The sequence below is a fragment of the Aspergillus brasiliensis genome, assembly GCF_001889945.1.
Source record: "Aspergillus brasiliensis CBS 101740 unplaced genomic scaffold ASPBRscaffold_9, whole genome shotgun sequence".
Classification (NCBI taxonomy): domain Eukaryota; kingdom Fungi; phylum Ascomycota; class Eurotiomycetes; order Eurotiales; family Aspergillaceae; genus Aspergillus; species Aspergillus brasiliensis.
In genome coordinates this window covers 814,004-831,120 of record NW_027137450.1, presented here as the reverse complement: position 1 = coordinate 831,120, position 17,117 = coordinate 814,004, and the positions used below count along the sequence as shown (strand labels likewise).

The 17,117-nt window shown below is 51.2% G+C and overlaps 6 protein-coding genes across 6 annotated transcripts; all 6 read right to left on the bottom strand.

Moving 5' to 3' along the window:
- Positions 1–70: 70 nt before the first annotated feature.
- Positions 71–919, bottom strand: ASPBRDRAFT_45393 (ubiquitin-like protein HUB1). Its single transcript, XM_067625388.1, has one exon. The coding sequence runs from the start codon at positions 865–867 to the stop codon at positions 229–231; it is 639 nt and encodes a 212-aa protein (XP_067477292.1). The 5' UTR covers positions 868–919; the 3' UTR covers positions 71–228.
- Positions 920–1,312: 393 nt separating this feature from the next.
- Positions 1,313–3,819, bottom strand: ASPBRDRAFT_56785 (fungal specific transcription factor domain-containing protein; the record flags this gene model as incomplete). The annotated part of the gene is made up of 6 exons (XM_067627627.1): positions 1,313–1,689; positions 1,737–2,032; positions 2,079–2,170; positions 2,217–3,222; positions 3,344–3,443; positions 3,732–3,819. 6 exons carry the CDS (start codon positions 3,817–3,819, stop codon positions 1,313–1,315), a joined length of 1,959 nt encoding a protein of 652 aa, XP_067477291.1.
- A 1,568-nt stretch (positions 3,820–5,387) lies between these two features.
- Positions 5,388–7,558, bottom strand: ASPBRDRAFT_156581 (glycoside hydrolase family 32 protein). The gene is made up of 2 exons (XM_067619404.1): positions 7,363–7,558; positions 5,388–7,304 (listed from the first exon to the last, which is right to left on the bottom strand). The coding sequence occupies exons 1-2, from the start codon at positions 7,484–7,486 to the stop codon at positions 5,614–5,616; spliced, it is 1,815 nt and encodes a 604-aa protein (XP_067477290.1). The 5' UTR covers positions 7,487–7,558; the 3' UTR covers positions 5,388–5,613.
- Positions 7,559–8,087: 529 nt separating this feature from the next.
- Positions 8,088–8,998, bottom strand: ASPBRDRAFT_76657 (RidA family protein). Its single transcript, XM_067629325.1, has 4 exons — positions 8,891–8,998; positions 8,723–8,815; positions 8,640–8,653; positions 8,088–8,510 (listed from the first exon to the last, which is right to left on the bottom strand). Exons 2-4 carry the CDS (start codon positions 8,766–8,768, stop codon positions 8,169–8,171), a joined length of 402 nt encoding a protein of 133 aa, XP_067477289.1. The 5' UTR covers positions 8,769–8,815; positions 8,891–8,998; the 3' UTR covers positions 8,088–8,168.
- Positions 8,999–9,463: 465 nt separating this feature from the next.
- Positions 9,464–10,828, bottom strand: ASPBRDRAFT_31922 (glycoside hydrolase family 172 protein; the record flags this gene model as incomplete). The annotated part of the gene is made up of 1 exon (XM_067622956.1): positions 9,464–10,828. One exon carries the CDS (start codon positions 10,826–10,828, stop codon positions 9,464–9,466), a length of 1,365 nt encoding a protein of 454 aa, XP_067477288.1.
- A 769-nt stretch (positions 10,829–11,597) lies between these two features.
- On the bottom strand, positions 11,598–16,712 carry ASPBRDRAFT_56781 (uncharacterized protein; the record flags this gene model as incomplete). Its single annotated transcript, XM_067627626.1, has 11 exons — positions 11,598–12,006; positions 12,099–12,372; positions 12,449–12,638; positions 12,712–13,091; positions 13,157–13,727; positions 13,792–14,146; positions 14,224–14,819; positions 14,879–15,369; positions 15,422–15,518; positions 15,595–16,046; positions 16,130–16,712. 11 exons carry the CDS (start codon positions 16,710–16,712, stop codon positions 11,598–11,600), a joined length of 4,398 nt encoding a protein of 1,465 aa, XP_067477287.1.
- Positions 16,713–17,117: the final 405 nt, after the last annotated feature.

Below are 17,117 nucleotides of genomic sequence, written 5' to 3'. Positions count from 1 at the left end.
TGAAGACTGACTCAATACTAAGGAGATATGATGCACGATAATATTTTCACAAGTCATGTTTACAAAGAAATCCCCCAACTCCACCTCAACTCCAGTCCCCACATCCACCAGATAACTAACCATCCGCGAATTCTCACCCATAATCACCAATCCCGATGATAACAACATCTCATCACCCTCACCCAACCCCCCTCAAACCCAGTCAAAAACAGCCCCCAAAGTAACCTTCTAATCCCCCGTCCCAATTTCCAAATCCAACTGCACCCCATTCTGAATACTATAATCCCCCAGGGTAATAAAATCCTTGAACGGCCGTTCCCCCTGCCTCTTCAAGAGAATCTCCCTCGGGGCACGGCCAATCTGCGCCGCCACCAACACCTTCAAATCGCCCACCGTATCCGACGGCAAACACGGCACCGTCGCCTTACTTCCCAGTCGATCGTTCACCGTCACAATCATCATTTCCTCCGTGCTAGCGGGCTTGAGCTTCTTTTTCTTTTCTTTCTTCTCTTTCTTTTCGCTGTCGGTTTTCTTCGTCTTGGTTGAGTCGCCCCTGTCACGATCACGATCACGATCTCCGTCGCGATCTCGAGGTCGTCTGTCTGGGCTGTAGTCGCGTCGGTATCTGTCGCGATCGCGGTCGCGGTCGTAGTCTCTGTCTCTGTGGCTATCTCTGTAGCTATCACGACGAGGAGGGGAACGCGCCCGGTAGCCGCGGTCAAGCGAGCGGTCGTTTTCGGGGTTGTGGTCGTCGCGCGGGGGTGCTGCGCGCTTCTCTTTCCAGCGGAAGCCGCCGGGGCCTTTGGGCGGGTTGCGCCGAGGTGAGCGGGACCGCGAGCGGCGTCGCCGCGGGGGCGAATCGGGCATCGTGGTGAGGAGGTGGACGGTGTGTCCGTGGAGGATGGATGGATGGATGGATGGAGAAGGGAAGCTTTTGGAGCTTGACGTCGGGTGCTTGCATAGACGGGCAGAAGGTGACCGCCTTCGCTTTGGGGAATTTCTACTTTCGGTTAGGCTTGTGAATGTACATGTAAATGATGAGTCAGCTGTGCAGATAATGTGCATTCATCATCACCCTTTAAGTATGCTTATCCTTACATCTGCGTCGAGTGTAATCGAATCTTCTCGAGCTAATAATACATGATCGTATGTAGTAGTACACAGACTAAATGACAATCGCCGTGGGTTATGCCTATTTTCAGACTCATCGCTCCAGACGCCCGCGCCCAAAACACATATGTAGTTCCCTATTTCCATAAGGCGACACCAACCGATTAATGAAAAGCAAAATAAGTGACGGAGTAGCTGACCCTCAGTCATTCTCATCAAGTAGAACCTTCAGCTTCTGCAACTTATCCTCACAGTTGACCTCCATCTGCATCACCACGTCCACACTCTTCTTCTTCGTGATGAGCAGTTGGGAGACCAACCAGAAGTTGTACCCATTCTTGAAGAAGCCCATGGAGGCCCATTCCCGGCTCGAGAGCGTGTTGCTCAGCGTCACCCAATGCTCGCGCCATCGGGCCAATGCTACTCGGATATTGGCGAGCATGAGGTCGTCAGGGATCGCCTGGGGCTGGCTCTTCTCGGGGGGATCGAAGCTGAAGAGATGCTTCGGGTGAGACGTCTGGGTCTTGTGGAGAATAGGGCCCAGTAGCGCCATGTGCGAATTGATAAAGGTGTACAGAACTAATCAGTCAGCTTGGCGTCCATGTGTTATCGATGACATGGCTTACCGTGGATCAGTATGAACATGTCGAGTACTGTCAGGTTGGCCATACTGCCAGATGCGGACGAGTCCGGCGTGGAAGGCATCGTGTCCTTGGGATCATCCTCGAATAGATTGTGGAACGCTTCCGAGATCGTAATCCCCCTCGAGGCCTGGAAGCTGCGATCCGAGTACGGGTGTTCGAGAGCGAAGAGGGACTCGGCGCAAGGAAAATCACATTCGACTTCAATATGGGACAAACGACAAGGGTAGTTTTGGAAGAAGGAAAATGCACAGTCGAGAAGCAGAATAATGCTCATTGTACTGCTACGATCAGCGGGGAAGCTAGGGAAAGAAAGAGACATCATACCGAATGCGAGACTCGGTCTGGATCCATTGAAACTCCGAGACCGCCTGGTGCTGATTGTGACGGCATTTGGGAAGGCCCATTCGACGAGCGATCTACTCATGTCAGCAACGTCACCCGTGGGCAATCCTTAACAAATACCTTGATGACTTCGCTGAACCGGTTTTCCATCGCTCGATTGCGCGCTGTAGGACTGCCTGACCAGTACTGCGCAATAACCATGATAAACCCGGCCTGGAGATTCTGAAACTGAATCCAATCATTATTCCCGCCATCAAACATTCGACGGCCGCAGAACGCCAAAGCTACCTCGTTCTCCGCAGAGAAAGTCTCGCTGGAGAAAACGTAGAGCTCAACAAAGTCAATCACCTGCTTAGCCGCATGCTTCTCCTGTTCATCCGTCGTGTACGTCGCGCCCATGAACACGAGCGCTGCAAGTAGGGGCAATGCTACCGTGTTCACATTCAGTGATGCCAGGTGAACCATGGCACAACTTGGCTGCCAGTACTCCAGGTACATTCGTACAAACTTGTCGATGCGAGCGGGCGTCAACAAAAAGCTTAGATATGTTGACAAACGCTCCTGCGCCTGGGTATCGAGAGGGACCGACCATGCTCGGGCTAGGATTGCCTGATACAGTCCGGCGGCGTACGGTTCTTCCGGCTCATAGGTAGGGTGCGTGGCGAACGCGAGGCCGGGATCTGGTATCGAGGGGATCATCGCAGGGAAGTTGGTGCCACCTGCATAGGTATCACCGACAATTTTGTTCACATTCCCGAAAGGACCGTTGAAGAAATCGAGAAAGGTATCCTGGAAGAACGAGAGGGAAGCCGGGTCCGACTCGATAAACGCGGGCGCATAGTCTGACGGATCACCGGTCGGGAAGTCCCGCATGGTCTGCTCAACATCGTGTCGACCCTTCTGATTATGGTACTCAAGGCCGCGAGCGCGATCACTGCGGGGAGGCAGGAGGAACTCCTCGGTGAAACTGTCTGTCCCACCATTGAGAAGGAACTTGATCGAACCGCGATCCGAGGAAGATCCGTACTCCTCACGCTTATCCGAGGCCGAGCCCGAGACCAGCTCCAGGTTGTCGGCCGTATTCTTGCGCTCATTGTTGCACCGTAGGTTCCGCTTCTGACACGAGCTGCATGGGATGAGTCCATCGCAGCGCAGTTTCATCGATGTACACTAAAATCCGGCAATTAGCGACCACGCGCGCCGGATAAGCTGGGTATGCGATCGGCGGGAGGTCAGGGGGAACTTGCCGATTGACAAGCATGTCGCCGCCGGCCTCGTTGGCCCGTCTCAGGGATCTTTTGATCTCCACGCTTGGCACAATCCGTGTAGTGATCGCGGAGGTTGTCACTGAAGGTAGAGCGAAAGCATCAGCATCGGGGTTGTGGAGAACGACCATGGCCAATATACATGCGTCGGTCGGGAAACCGACGACGGCAGGGGGGCGTGGGGGGAAGAGGAAAACACGAACCAACGCGCAAAGGATTCGTTGCAGAAGACGCAGGAATAAGGACGGACACCGGAATCTGACGGAGAATGTCTTAAGTTAGTGCACGACTGAAGGATGAGCCAAACACGAGGCAGAAGCGGGCCGAAATGCAGGATGGAGGGAGGGGGAGAAAGTAACGTTGAACGTACGGCGGAGATGATGTCGTTTAAGATGGTCAATGCGGGTGAAACCGCGTTGACAGATGGTGCAGCAGAAGTGCTTGCTCGCGGGCTTCATGGTTAGGGGCCAAGGACATGCATCGGGGAGAAAGAGGGGGGTGAGATTAACGGGGGAGGATCAAGGTTGTCTGGGGTAGACGGTGCTTTAGTCTAATTGAAGGGGGTGGGTTTGTGGGTGTGTGTTGCAGTGAGAGATGACGATCGGAGCGGAAGGTCAGCAAACGCGATCGGCTCGCCGCTCGGGGGGATCCCTGGCACTCCGTTGGCTCACTGTGAGCACCCGGCCCCGATCTGCAGGAAGGACAAGATAGAGATGTCAGATCTCGGGTGAGACCCAAATAGTAACGATCTCGGGATGGATCGATAGAGGAGATATATTTACAGAGGAGAAGAGGGCATCAATATTATGAGGGGATGAGGATTAAAGAGGAGAAAATAAGACAAGAGGGGAAGGGTATGACACCACCGCCTTCAGCACTGGAAACTGGGGAAGACAGAAGGGACTGGAACGGAGACTCAGACTTGGAGAGAGGGAGACCTGACGACGGATGACAGAGTGGAGAGACGGAGAGACCGAGAGAGACATGCCAGAACTCTGAAGAGAGCCAGAAAGTTAAGTGGCCAAGGTTGTCGGCCTTCCCCAGCCGGTTTTCTGGGGTCTCCTTTTCGTGGGTTTGGCGAGGTTGAATCAGTGGCTGACTCGTTCCGGTATCCGCATTACGCCCGAGTGCATTGCCATTACTAAGGGATGGGGCTGCCAGCGGGCATATTACCGGGTAATCTTACCATGGCGTGACCGGACAGTTGAGTGGGCCGGCAAGGAGACTCCATCCACCTGTGAAATCAACGCCAAATACTAATGACCACTCGGGCAGCCAATTATGGCTGTCTTTCCATCTGTATCTTACAGTTAAGCAGATACTCTAAGCTCCTCTGATGGGCCATGTCTAGCAGATATTTGAAGATATATGTATGAGATTTCTCAGGAGTCTCTATCTGTTAATCTGGAGAACGTGATGTCGAGGAAAGACGAAGAATTATACAAATTAGATAGAATTATAGATTTGCCAGTCTTTATAATATCTGGGAAGCTGGTTAGTACTATTAATATATAGATAACACTTGTATTTATTCTGTTCTTTATATTTTAATATTATCAGAAGTACTCTGAAATACCTAGAATATCATTTAGTAGTCGCCGGATAACATACAACACTCGTCTGTACCTTTGTCTAGATAGCTGCACGGCACCATTCGATCACATATCACTCCTTTCTGTTCACAACCAATAGCTCTCTTTCTGGTCTTAGTCGGTCTATCTTTAGTCCAAGTTGACAGGTACGTATGCTGGGGTAAACTAGTTAGAAGATCATAGGCTTGATTATAGGCTTCTGTTTCCTCCTCGAGGTCTTGGAGTTTACATCAGGATTACAAGCAGACGAGGTCGAAGCCACAGGTGAAGTGGTCGGCAATAAATATATGTTGGGGTTTATGGTTTGATTGAATCAGGGGCAAACAGCCTAAGTTACCAGACATAATGGGGCGAAAGTATGTATTTACTCAGCATTCGCGTTCACCTAATGATCATATAAAAATGTACAACTGTAGTCAGTCTTCTATATTCTTACCGTTGGCTATGAACATATCAACTTATTTTTTCTAGAAGATAGAGCTGGGTTATACTATCGACATCTGTCTTGAGCTACTAGGGACAGCCCCAGGGACAGAGACGTGACACCATCGCATCAGATTCTTACCCGATAGCATACAGCACTGGTCTGCACCTCCTTCCGAATAACTGCGCGGCACTATTCGGCCAGACTTCTCTTTTTCACGGATAAGGGAGCACAGATCATAGACGTTGATGATCTGGCTTCGCAGTTTCCTCATCCCTCACTAGAGATTCCAATCCATTCAGTCCGTCCCATACGTTGACTTGCTCTAATCTGGCACTCTCCTCATCACCCGTAGCGAACGCGACTATTTCCGTTTGCTCGGCCGCGTGACTTCCCGGGTAAATTGTCGTTGCGAGGGCAAATCGGTCGTTGGCGTATATCTCGACAATATCTGCGTCAACGATAACCCGGAGATGGAACTTTTCTAATTCCTCGGTATGTGTTCCATCTGTCATAGTATGGAAAAGGGTAAATGGACCTTGTTCGGGACAGGTATTCACATCACGACGGGTAGTGGAACGGGACCGATCAATCGTAATCGTCTCCTCTACTAGAGAGAAGACGATGTCCCACTGAACAGGCTCTTCCCCCTTGCATCGAATACGTAACCCAACAGTCTCGCAGCTAGGACCCAGCGAGACGGTAGCTTCAAGCTCCCAACACGAGGTTGAAGTGTGGCCAATGCGCGATTCATTGTGTGTAGACTGAGGGAGAGAAAAGGGTTGTGCTTCATAAGTTTGAATACACTTAGTCCGCAACTGGGTGATCTCGGATATCGGGCGAATGCCTAACGAATAAAGAGTCGTGGAACCGTCGGGTTCTATCGCCATATCCATGCTGGTAATGTCTGCCAACTTGCTGCGGATCGCCCTCGTGACGTTGCGAAGCGAGAGTAGGAATAGCTGCCTTGGGAGACACAGAGAGCCATTCCAGCCTTTCTCCCGGGCATGGTCTCCGGTAATGTCTTCCTCGGGGATCCATCCATACATGATGCGTCTCCCAGATATTGGATCATCGAATGTGTTGGCCGCATATAAAGAACCATGGTCAAGGTACCCCCCGTGTTTGAATCCGAATTTCAGGTTATCCGTTTGATGATTGCCTACAGCAGCCAAGTCTCCAAACATCCACAGCAAAGACCTCACGGTCCGTGCCGGCACGGTCACCGGTCGCTGATAACGTTCGATATGAGGACGCTCAACGTCACCCTCGGCACCGAGGATCAGACATGTACGCGTAACCGATGCGGACTCGGACTCCAGATCCATAAAGTTCACGCACTCCCAGTTGATTCCGTAGTTGCCACACCATTTCTTCGACGGCTGAAATCTGAGTGGCAAATCAGCAAGCCGTCCCAGATATTGCCAGTCAAAAGACTGGTGCCCCTGCACCGCATACAGGAAAGCAGTCGGTCCTGCATCTTGGGTACCGCCCGAGATGACACCATAGAGGGATCGTTGCCCGCGAAGTGTATCCATCTCCGGCCATGGCGCGATGTACGGGTCGCGGAATCCGGTGACCTGAATGCCCTCTGGCTCTCCCTGGATGATTGGATTTCTGCTTGACTTCTTCCATGTCTTTCCTCCGTCGATGCTTTTGGCCATGGATAAGCCGGCCGCGTTCCGGGGATAGGGTGGGGTGCTCCAATGGAAGGGGAGGTGCCGAACAGATGAGTAAAAGACCGTGAGCTGCTCGTTGTCGGGATGGTTCATGACAGGGAGAAAGCATCCCGTAAACGCACCATCCTTGTCATAGTCATGATCCGGTTCCAAAGCTGGTTGGTTTGATGAAACGGTCCAGTGGAGGAGGTCTTTACTCGTTACATGTCCCCATGACATGTTACCCCATTCACATCCCCGTGGGTTACCTATGGAAGAATCCTTGTTAGCTGTTCGAGTACAACGTAAGACATGACTGTGTAATACATTGGTAGAAAAGATGATAGAGGCCGGTCCTTGAATCATAGCCTGGAGCGCAGGGGTCATTAATCCAATACGGTGCGGTGATGTGGATCGTAGGATGTCCGGGTCTGCCGCCGCGGTCGGGCATTTTGTGATGCTCTAAAGCGTTGCTTCAAAGGATCGCTAGCTAATAAAAAAGGTAATAGGAAGTGATTAACCCTTAATCCCAATGACATTAAGGACAAAGGTTGCCTTTATGTTTTCAGAAACTGACCGATGAATTGACTGTCTAGAAGCGAGCTAACGGCACGTCTTACTAATTCCTCGCGGAGCAAGGGCAGAACTCCGCGTGTCCTCAAAGTATGCCTCTTCCCAGTCCTGACGATGGCTCTGCGCCACGAATCATGAATTGCTTGGAATAAATCCGGTGAAACCAAAAAAGCTTAAATAGCAGTATAATGGCTCAGCATCGGACAAGTGGTCCACGAGTATACTAAGCGAAGGGCCTTGCAGCCGACATCCTTGCCGGCAACTTGTCATGCCCAGAGGCCCGGGTGACAGATGAGCTTCACAGAATAGGAGGTTGCATATACGGAGTGAGGGTCCCAACTGAGAAACCTCAGTATTGACCATCGTGAGATCGATTGATCGTTGTAGGGCCACTGCACGAGCAAGGCAGATCCAATGGAAGCCGCATAAAAGGAGATAAAATAATCCGATCATTCCGATCCTCGGGGATAAGGGTAAGACAGAAATAGCGATATTTACAAGGACTCTCCGATATATATATATATATACTATGAGCCTCCAGTACAATACAACACACCCCTTCAAAGGCGAGAACCCTGACCAGCCGCAAGAGCCACGCACTCAATCTCAACCTCCAAGTTGCGGGGTAGCGTTTTCACAGCAACACAACTCCTAGCCGGCCGATGTGTGAAATACTGCTCATAAACCGCATTGAACTCCGCAAAGTTATTCATATCGCTCAGAAAGACAGTGACTTTGACGACTCGACTGATATCACTTCCTGCCTCTGCCAATACTGCCTGAACGCTGCTACAGCACGCGTGGGTCTTATCCGAAATGCTTCCTTCCAGAGGCACCCCGTTTGAATCGATGGGTATCTGACCGGAAAGGAAGATAAAGGGTCCAGCAACCATTGCCTGCGACTTTAACATGATTTTCTTTGTTAGCCGGGTACACTTGTAGGTCCTTCTGGAACTCCGAAGGACTTCCTGAGGGGAGGTCCCTCTTAAGGGAGTCATGACAGTGGTTTGTGTACGGATAGGGAGTCATACGTAGGGTCCAATTGCTACTCCGGTATCTAGTCAGTTCACATCGCTTCTCTGAAGTCTCATCAGATAGCCAGGGCATGGCTCACCTGGACATGCTTTTGAAGTCGATATGCGGGTGAGTTCGGCGGACATAGCGTCTTGGATAGATGAGATTGATTTGAAGTCTTTTCTTGTTCTACCTGAAGAGTTATAGATGATAATGAGAATGACTGACGCCCTTGGTAATCTTATATGGTAGACAAGGGCCAGTTTACCACACGGTAAGCAAGATGGGAGAAGAGTCTAGATTCTGAAATCTCGGCCCGACGCACGCCAACTGGCTGACGGCTATGTCCGTTCTAATCTGTAAAATACAGATCAAAGCAGCCTTGACTGTTTTTGATGACTTGCGGGATTTAATGTCCTCGTATTAGACGCCCCCAGAAGGGGGTTGCTGCCGGAGAAGCAGAATGAGGAATGAGAAACCGGGTGTACGTACCCGGGAACCACACCAAATGACGGTGGGTTTCTACCCGCTCAGAACCAGACGCTGTAGTTAATATCTTATTATTTTATGACTTGAGGAGGATCCACATACAGGTCCAGCAAACGAGCTGAGCGGACCCCGCCAATAAAGGTGCTCCCCGTTGGATTTCCTGTTAATGACCGAACGCCGAGGCAAGAAGGCACACGACATGTTCAACTCAGGGCCGCTGGTGCCGAAACCCCGAATACAAATCACAAGCTAGGTCACAATAAGGCTACACGGATGGCCAATTACTTCGAAACACCATATGTATAGATTAAAATCAGCTATGTAGCTCTACCCAAAACTAGTACGTCCAGGTCTACTTTCCCAAACCCTGTAGGAATCGCCGGCGGATGTCCGCACAGATGAGGACATTGTTCTCCGCGCGCTCTTGAGAATCGACCGCTCTTCTCTGCAGCCACTCGTTCCGATCTTTGACAAAGGCTGCCATCCGTTCATCACGCTGCTTGACCATAGCTTGCTGCTGCGCACTCATGTCGTCGACCTTTGGCTCAGCGACGTCGTCCGATGGTGGGAATTGGGGCTTGCGAGGAATGCGTTTCTCCACGGGCAGTATTTCAAGCTTAGGTCCGGGCAGAGTCTGGTACCAGTACGCGGTAGTGCTCCAGTCATCGCGCAGATGGTTGGCATGACCAGATTCAAGGGTCACCTTGATTTTGTTGTTGAAGCGCACGGGATCCGTCAGGTGCCAGCGGTAGCTGACCTGGTAGTTGGGCACGTCCTCTTCGTGGATGATAGTTCCGCAGAAAGGGTACGCATTCTTCTGCATGCCCCAGCCTTGCGTGAAATAATCTTCACCACCAGTGCCGTGCATACTCGGCGGCCAAGTGTCATCGTCGATGAAAATCATGTCGTCGCCTTCGCCCCACCACGTGCCCTGGAAGTGCGCGACGGAGTGGTTGCAGCCAATGTACTGGCCAGCACCTTCCGTCTCCAGAATCACGTAGTTATCCTTCCCATCGAGATTCGGGATCTGGGTCTCGAGGCTGTTGGTCTGAATGCGAGACGGTGCCCATCCATTGGTCGGATTCATGCGTCGCCAGTGTGCATGAAAGTATAGCGTGTCGGCCGGGAGAGGCTCCGCATACAGCTCATAGTCAATATAGAAATACTGAAAATAAGCCTCGTCATTTTCGTTCTCAATCTCGATCCGCGCACGCTTGTTGAAGGGCATCGTCAGGTAGCAGTTGAACGCTGCAGCGCCACCAAACTTCTTCTCCTCCGACGGCTTAACTGACACCGTAAAGGGGAGGGACTGAAAGTTGGCCGCCATAGAATGACCGAGACAGAAAAAGTCGCCTATGGGGGCGATCACGTTGGGAGTGGTCGAGTCGTCCCAGTACATCTTGATGAGCACTTTGCGGTAGTAATCGGGATCACTGACTTCGTAGTTGAGGCCGAGAGCATTGTGGATTTCCATCATCGCCACGCCGGACTTGGAGTATGGAATCAACCCCGGGCCCAGGATCTTGCGGCAGGTCTGCACGAACCACAGGTGAGTGATGGCACCGGGTCCTTCAAGATCGGCCAGGACGATAGACTCGCCCGGCAACACAACAAAGGCGTCTTCGTTGAGACCCTTCTGATCCCAACTAGCCACACGAGCACTGCGAGCGACTTTTCTCTTGGCCATGCTGGCCAGCAGGTCACTTCCGATGGGCATTTTGAAAGAGTGCAAGAAGATAGAAGATTCGATTGGATATCAGACCAAAGACAATGGCTAAACTGGCAATGGGGATCTGTAACGGTAGCATGGAACGACCTTTATATATTGATACTCTGCCCACATTGATACACTATCCTGGCAGTTGACCTTGGTATAATGCGCGGGTACGCGGAGTTTGTCGGTCCTTCCGCGACAATCGGATATCGCGGAGCTGCAACCGCCATCCGCGACAGCAAATGCGGAGTGTGGAGAAGTTCCCCATATTAGCGGAGTATCCCCTTAACGACTTACGAGACGACTGACTCCACCGAGTCCGTGCGCGGAGGACCAGGCACAACAGGAGCGAGGTCTTTAGCATCGCCCTACAGGCAAACCGCATGTGCCGGTCCAAATGCTCACTCCCGTGAATAGGCCCACACCACCCTCCCTTCACTCACTCCAGCAGGGAATCATGCTAGGACTACTGATACAGTCGTCAAATAAACATTACCAGCTGTGGGGCAGTGATCCCAGTGTTCCATTACCAGCCGGTAGTGGCTTGTTTGATCACGAGTTGAGCCGGGAAGATAGGGAGCTAGACGGTGACTATAATGATCGATTGTGAGATTCATTGATTGGCTGACTGATTCGGAAATAAGAATTGTGATTATTAGTAATAATTCAGAACGAACTAAGCCTAAGGTCATCTGGGTGCCCTATCAAGCAAGGTAGTCCAAGCATGGATGTCAATTGTATTCTGCACATGTTCTCCATCGTGGCAGTGATATCAACGTTTGCTCTTCTTTGGTACACGAACTAGCCTGTACACAGCTAAAGCCGCCCCGACATTGAACACAACATATACCAGAACAATGGCAAAATTTCTCCAGCGATCGTCAAAGCGGATATTGACTGTTGACAGATAATCATTGGTGTTGCTCAGCGGACAGAACTGACAGTGCTCGGTGTTGCGAGGGTCGATCAAGTATCCGCCGGATAACGAGATATATGACGCCATGTATGAACCACACGACTGGCCTCCGGGCGGGAGGAACTTGACATACTCATTAGGGGCACATTCGATTTGCGCGTTTGCTACACCGGTCGAGAGGAGACCCGAGGCCAGCCAGGTAAACGGCGAGACATAGTACATGAAGATCCAGAAGCCGGGCAACGAAATCTTTTTGACGAGAATACTGTTGTTGTAGAAATGGTTAGCTGAGGGAATGGCAGTCTAGGAAAGCACAGAATACTCATATGGCGGCACGAAAGGTTAGAATGTACTTACCCGCAGAAAGTAATACAGAACATGTAGCATAAACTCCCAAGGCTACCAGCCGAATCGGCACTGTCCATCCCAGCAATGAGGGTGTGGGTAAAGGTACTAGTGAACATCATGAAGGCCCAGATAAACAAGAACGTCAGACAGCCGCGCGAGGCGACTTCGTGGGTGGAAATAGCGTTCTGATACAGTCCGATAGGGTAGTACCAGCAAAAATAGGCCACCACTGCCATTAACGAGTTCCAGACCACCTCAATCACGAGGTTGCTCAGCATCAGGACTGTGTCATGAGGTTAGCCCCAGTTCCCATGTGTGGGGTGTGCCCTTCCTGTAGTAAATCTCACGACGTGCCCTACCTTTCCAATCATACATTCTTGAGGGCCTCTCGCGCGCCTCATAAACATTTCGCTGGTCGATAAACTGAGGCATAATCTGCTCGCTGAGTTGTCCGAACATGCTCAATAACATCATCACTGCATACATCTGGTTCTGAAGCCCTTGGATGGTGTTCGGCGCGTTGTAAAAGCTGAAGCCGATGAATAAACTCTGCAGGTTTGTCAGCCAGAAATTGCACATGCAGATGGCTTCTGAGACAGCTTCGCTGAGAGAGAATACATACAGAGCCTGCGGTAAGGGAGACTTTCGAATATATATAGGACGGGTTTCGCCAGTATTGGGCTGCGACACGTTTTTGGACGAGCCACCACTGTTGCAGAAAAGACGAAGCATAAGCCCTATTGCTTGGCCTCCGTGATGGCTGCATGTCAGGCGTTACGGCTATGGCATTCCCATGTGCCCGGATTTCGAGCAATCTCGCTCTGACAGCCTGGTACTCAGGCGAGTCTCTCCAGACCTTTGGCCAGTCGACCGTAGTACCTGATCCGGGCGCAGCGCCAATCACGTCCAACATCCATTCTGCTGGATTAGCACCGGAAGGACATTGCTTCTTTCCGTTGGTCTCCAAGTATTGAATGAGCGTAGCTGAATTCTGCCCAATTTCTGGCAAGGAGAAACAATATCCACCGTTAGTACATCGATGTGTGTAGAGACAGTCGCCGACGAACCTCCAAAGTACACTGTTTTACCGCCTTTTGCGAGAAGTAGCAGATTGTCAAATTGCTGAAACAAAATAGCCGATGGCTGGTGAATGGTGCACAGAATCGCCTGGCCACTACGTGCCAGTCGTTTCAGCAGCTGGCAGATAGTCCATGATGTCTGCGAGTCCAGCCCAGAAGTCGGCTCATCTAGAAAGAGGAGCAATTCAGGCTTCGCAGCCAATTCAATGCCAATCGTCAGACGTCTGCGCTGTTCGATATTCAGCCCTTCCCCAGGGATACCAACAATGGCGTCCGCATACTCTTCCATATCGAGAAGCCTAATCACTTCCTCTACATGGGCGAGCTTCTCCGCCCGTGGCACGCTAGCAGGCTGTCGGAGAAGTGCACTGAATTCGAGTGACTCTCGCACACTGCATGTTGAAAGATGGACATCCTGCTGCTGCACATAGCCGGTTTTGCGCTGGAAGGAAGTGTCACTGGGCGCACCGTTAATGAGCATGTCACCGGTAACGACGCCAGTCGTCACGCGTTTGGCGAGAACGTTGAGTAAGGTGGTTTTCCCGGCACCAGAAACACCCTGTGATCGATCTTGTGTTAGACTGATCCACGCACGGGCATTGGTAAGGACATCGACTACATACCATCAGGGCAGTCAAAGTTCCAGGTTGAACCCATCCGTCGACGTGGTCTAGGATCCGCTGAACCTCCTTTTTATTTCTGATATCGTAGCATACGTCTTGCCAGTGGAAGATAGGGCCTTTGCCCTGCAGGGCATCCGTTTTCCGGATGTCGTCTAACTGCACTGTCCTTACCGTCGGCGGCCGCAGAGCTTCTTCGTCGGCCACAGCCATGCGCCACGTAGACTTCTTGCTGACAAGATGGCTACGGCGAAAGATGAGGACCTCACCCCTACTCTTAGCCATACTGAGCACCTCAGTGGCGATGAGGTATGCGGTCGTGAAGATAACCCAAAATGCGACCAAAATTCCCACGTTCCTAGTGAGACGTCAGCCACAATTTCCTTCATCGGCTGACTGACTGGCTCGCGAGAGGGGTCAGTCGGAACAGCTTACCTCCACTTGCTCGACTGGTAATAACTGAATTTGTCGTTGATGTATAGATCTCCCTGGATTGTGATTGAGCCAATCGTGTTACCAACCTCCGCACAGGCCCGGTTATTGCTGCCAACACCGTAGTAGTCTGGCCCCGAGGGAACGACGACTGAGCATGAGAATTCACGGTTGTGAAATTCATTGACCATCAAGGATTCGAAGGCATAACTGAGGGGATTGACGTAAGCCATCCACCGCGACCATCCGGGCATATACATGGTTGGCATGGTGAAGCCAGTGTACATGATCAGTCCCAAAACTAGCAAGGCAGCTGGCACCATGGCCTGGGACATGGTACGCGACACAGATGCAATCGTCCGGAACAAGCTGGATGTCACCATCGTGCTGAGGAAGGCAACGAAGAGGAAAAAGAACACGGGCCCGACCTCTCGCCGTAGGTTAGCCATCAGATACAACGTTAGGTTGAAGAACAGCGTGTTCAGCAACTTATACGGAATATCAGTCAGCATGCTGGCGAGCGCCTCTGCTGATGGGTGGTAGAGAGCAAATTGCTTGTGTTTCTCCACCACCGGCCGTTGTTCGTATAGCGTCAAAATCTGAGCATGATTAGTGTCATCTGGAAAGACACTAGATGATTTGATCGATGAGTACTCACCTCTAGGACGCTAGCAAATGCACTGAGAAGTAGTGCAAAGAAGATCAACCCTCCTCTGCCATAGAAGCTATTCGTGTCATCTTGCATATTGAAGAAGATGCTGCCCAAGACCAGAGCCATGATGGTATTGCCCCCAAGCTGGATATACGTCAAGGAGGGATCGGCAAGCAGACGCTTCCAGCCGCGCCACAGACACAAAGATGTCTGTTGCATATACGACAACGTATATGGAGATTTGGATCTCAGGCTACTCGCCTGTTGGGCCTTACGCGAGGCCGCGAACTCATCGCGACTCTCGCCCCCGAGACTAAAATTACTTTCGTACGCCTCAATTCGACCCATCAACTGTTGGCGCTGTTGGCTTTTCTTCCATCTTGTCTCGAACTCCATTGATGTGACAGGTACTTCATATTCGAACCCTGGTCGCACGCGACGTTCCTTAGGGCTGGTCATCGAGGTGAGAAAATCCGGTGTCGTCTGTTGCTCAGGGCCTGGAGGTCATTCCTGTTAGAAACAGCACGTCGGACCGCCGTGAGACCTTACACTCAAAACCCAACTCTTCAAAATATGCGCGGGCTTCAGATGTCGGTCCGAAATAGATCTGCCGTCCTTCATACAGGAGCAAGACATTGTGGAAAAACTTCCGTCGGGTGATTTGGTGAGCCAGAAAAGATTTCCAATGATATATAGAGAGCTCAGGAAAAGGGAGTGCGTACATCATATGCCTCCTGAGGCGCTTGATATAGAGAGACCAGAACAGATGACTGTAGAAGTTCAGTAGCCGTACGAAGTGTTCGACAAAATTCGACAGCATTGGCACTGTCCAAACCACGAGTACTGTTATCCCAGCATTGCAATGCCGCATCACTCAGCGCTGCTTCGGCGATGCTCACGCGTTTTCGTTCTCCTCCGCTAACCCCCCGAATGAAGTCGTTTCCCACCACGGTGTTCGCTGTATGCGAGATACCAAAAATCGCCATGATCACATCTCGCAGGAGCAAGGAATATTCCTGCACCTTCAGCCCGGCAGGCAACTCCCGCGATGCTCTGGCATGAGCTGCAAACGAGAGCGTGTCTCCCACTGACAACATTGGAAAATGCACATCATTCTCACCCACAAAGATAGCCTCTCCGCGGAAGTAACTGTGCATTTCGTGGTTGGAAACGCCTGAGATATACCAGTGAGTAAACCAGGTACGTGTCCGGAGATTTGTGGCATGGATGGACCAGAAAGGTGTCACACTGACATACCTCGATAATTCATCCTGGCCTTGTCTCCCAGAAAGAGCCCTTCCATATGGCCAGAAATTGTCTTCAGGAACGTTGAACACCCGGAGCCGGGAGGTCCAAGGACCAAAAGCATCTCGCCGGTGTTAACTATCCCCTCCAAGTCGTGGAGGATATCAATTCGGTGTTTGCGTCGCAGCGTGATCAGCGACAAGATGCTGTTTCCCACGGTCTTCTGATAGTCTGTGTACTTACCAAAGCCATACACATCGAGATTGCGAAAAGATACACCGGACCTCCGGCGTCGCCCTGAGTCCAGATTCACACTCTCATACCGAACGAGAGCTTCTATCCAAGCCCGCGTGTCGAAGTTGGGGCACCGAGGGTCAAGCTTCGAACCACGGGGGGGATGAAAAATGTTGCTGTGTGTTTCGTCTATGTCCGTGGCCATGGTGTTCTCGGAGACCTGGCTTGCTAATCTGCGAATTATTTCGTCGGCATTGTGATAGACTGTCTCTTTTTGCCCTTCTTCGTCTGCAAAGAGTGTGCCGGCCGAGTCTCCCCTGGCGTGCATAGCACCGAATCGTTGTACTGAAGCCTTTGCCATGATTGTATGTTGTCGGGATCAGATCTCAGCACATATGCGGAGGAACTTCTGCAATATATAGTCCCTTCCTTTGCGTCCGTTCCCCTTTCCATCCCGCTTATAACGTATCCTGTACAGTCTTTAGTCGGCAGCGCAGTTAGAGAAACTCACTGGTCTAACGTCTCCGTTGACGACTGATGCCTGGGCAGTCATCGCTCTGTAGAATAAGGTTTCGGTCTTCGGAAACTGCAGCCAGGTCTGTCTCGGTGCTCGGAGGCACTAGAGAAAATAAGACATTCTGCTGGTACGTCCAAGCCACTCCGAAACCTATCGTCGATCTAGTTCTAATCTAGGTCTTCATCTGTTTCAAAGAATGACGCGACAAATGCAGATCTTCGAGCACCCCCGCAAAATAATGAGATAATG

What these genes read in the sequence shown, in the direction of transcription:
- ASPBRDRAFT_45393 (XM_067625388.1), bottom strand. Translation starts at nt 867, where the DNA reads ATGCCCGATTCGCCCCCGCGGCGACGCCGCTCGCGGTCCCGCTCACCT.
- ASPBRDRAFT_156581 (XM_067619404.1), bottom strand. Translation starts at nt 7,486, where the DNA reads ATGCCCGACCGCGGCGGCAGACCCGGACATCCTACGATCCACATCACC. An exon ending in CTATCATCTTTTCTACCAAT is followed by an intron (nt 7,305 to 7,362) that starts GTATTACACAGT and finishes ATTCTTCCATAG; the next exon opens with GTAACCCACGGGGATGTGAA.
- ASPBRDRAFT_76657 (XM_067629325.1), bottom strand. Translation starts at nt 8,768, where the DNA reads ATGTCCGCCGAACTCACCCGCATATCGACTTCAAAAGCATGTCCAG.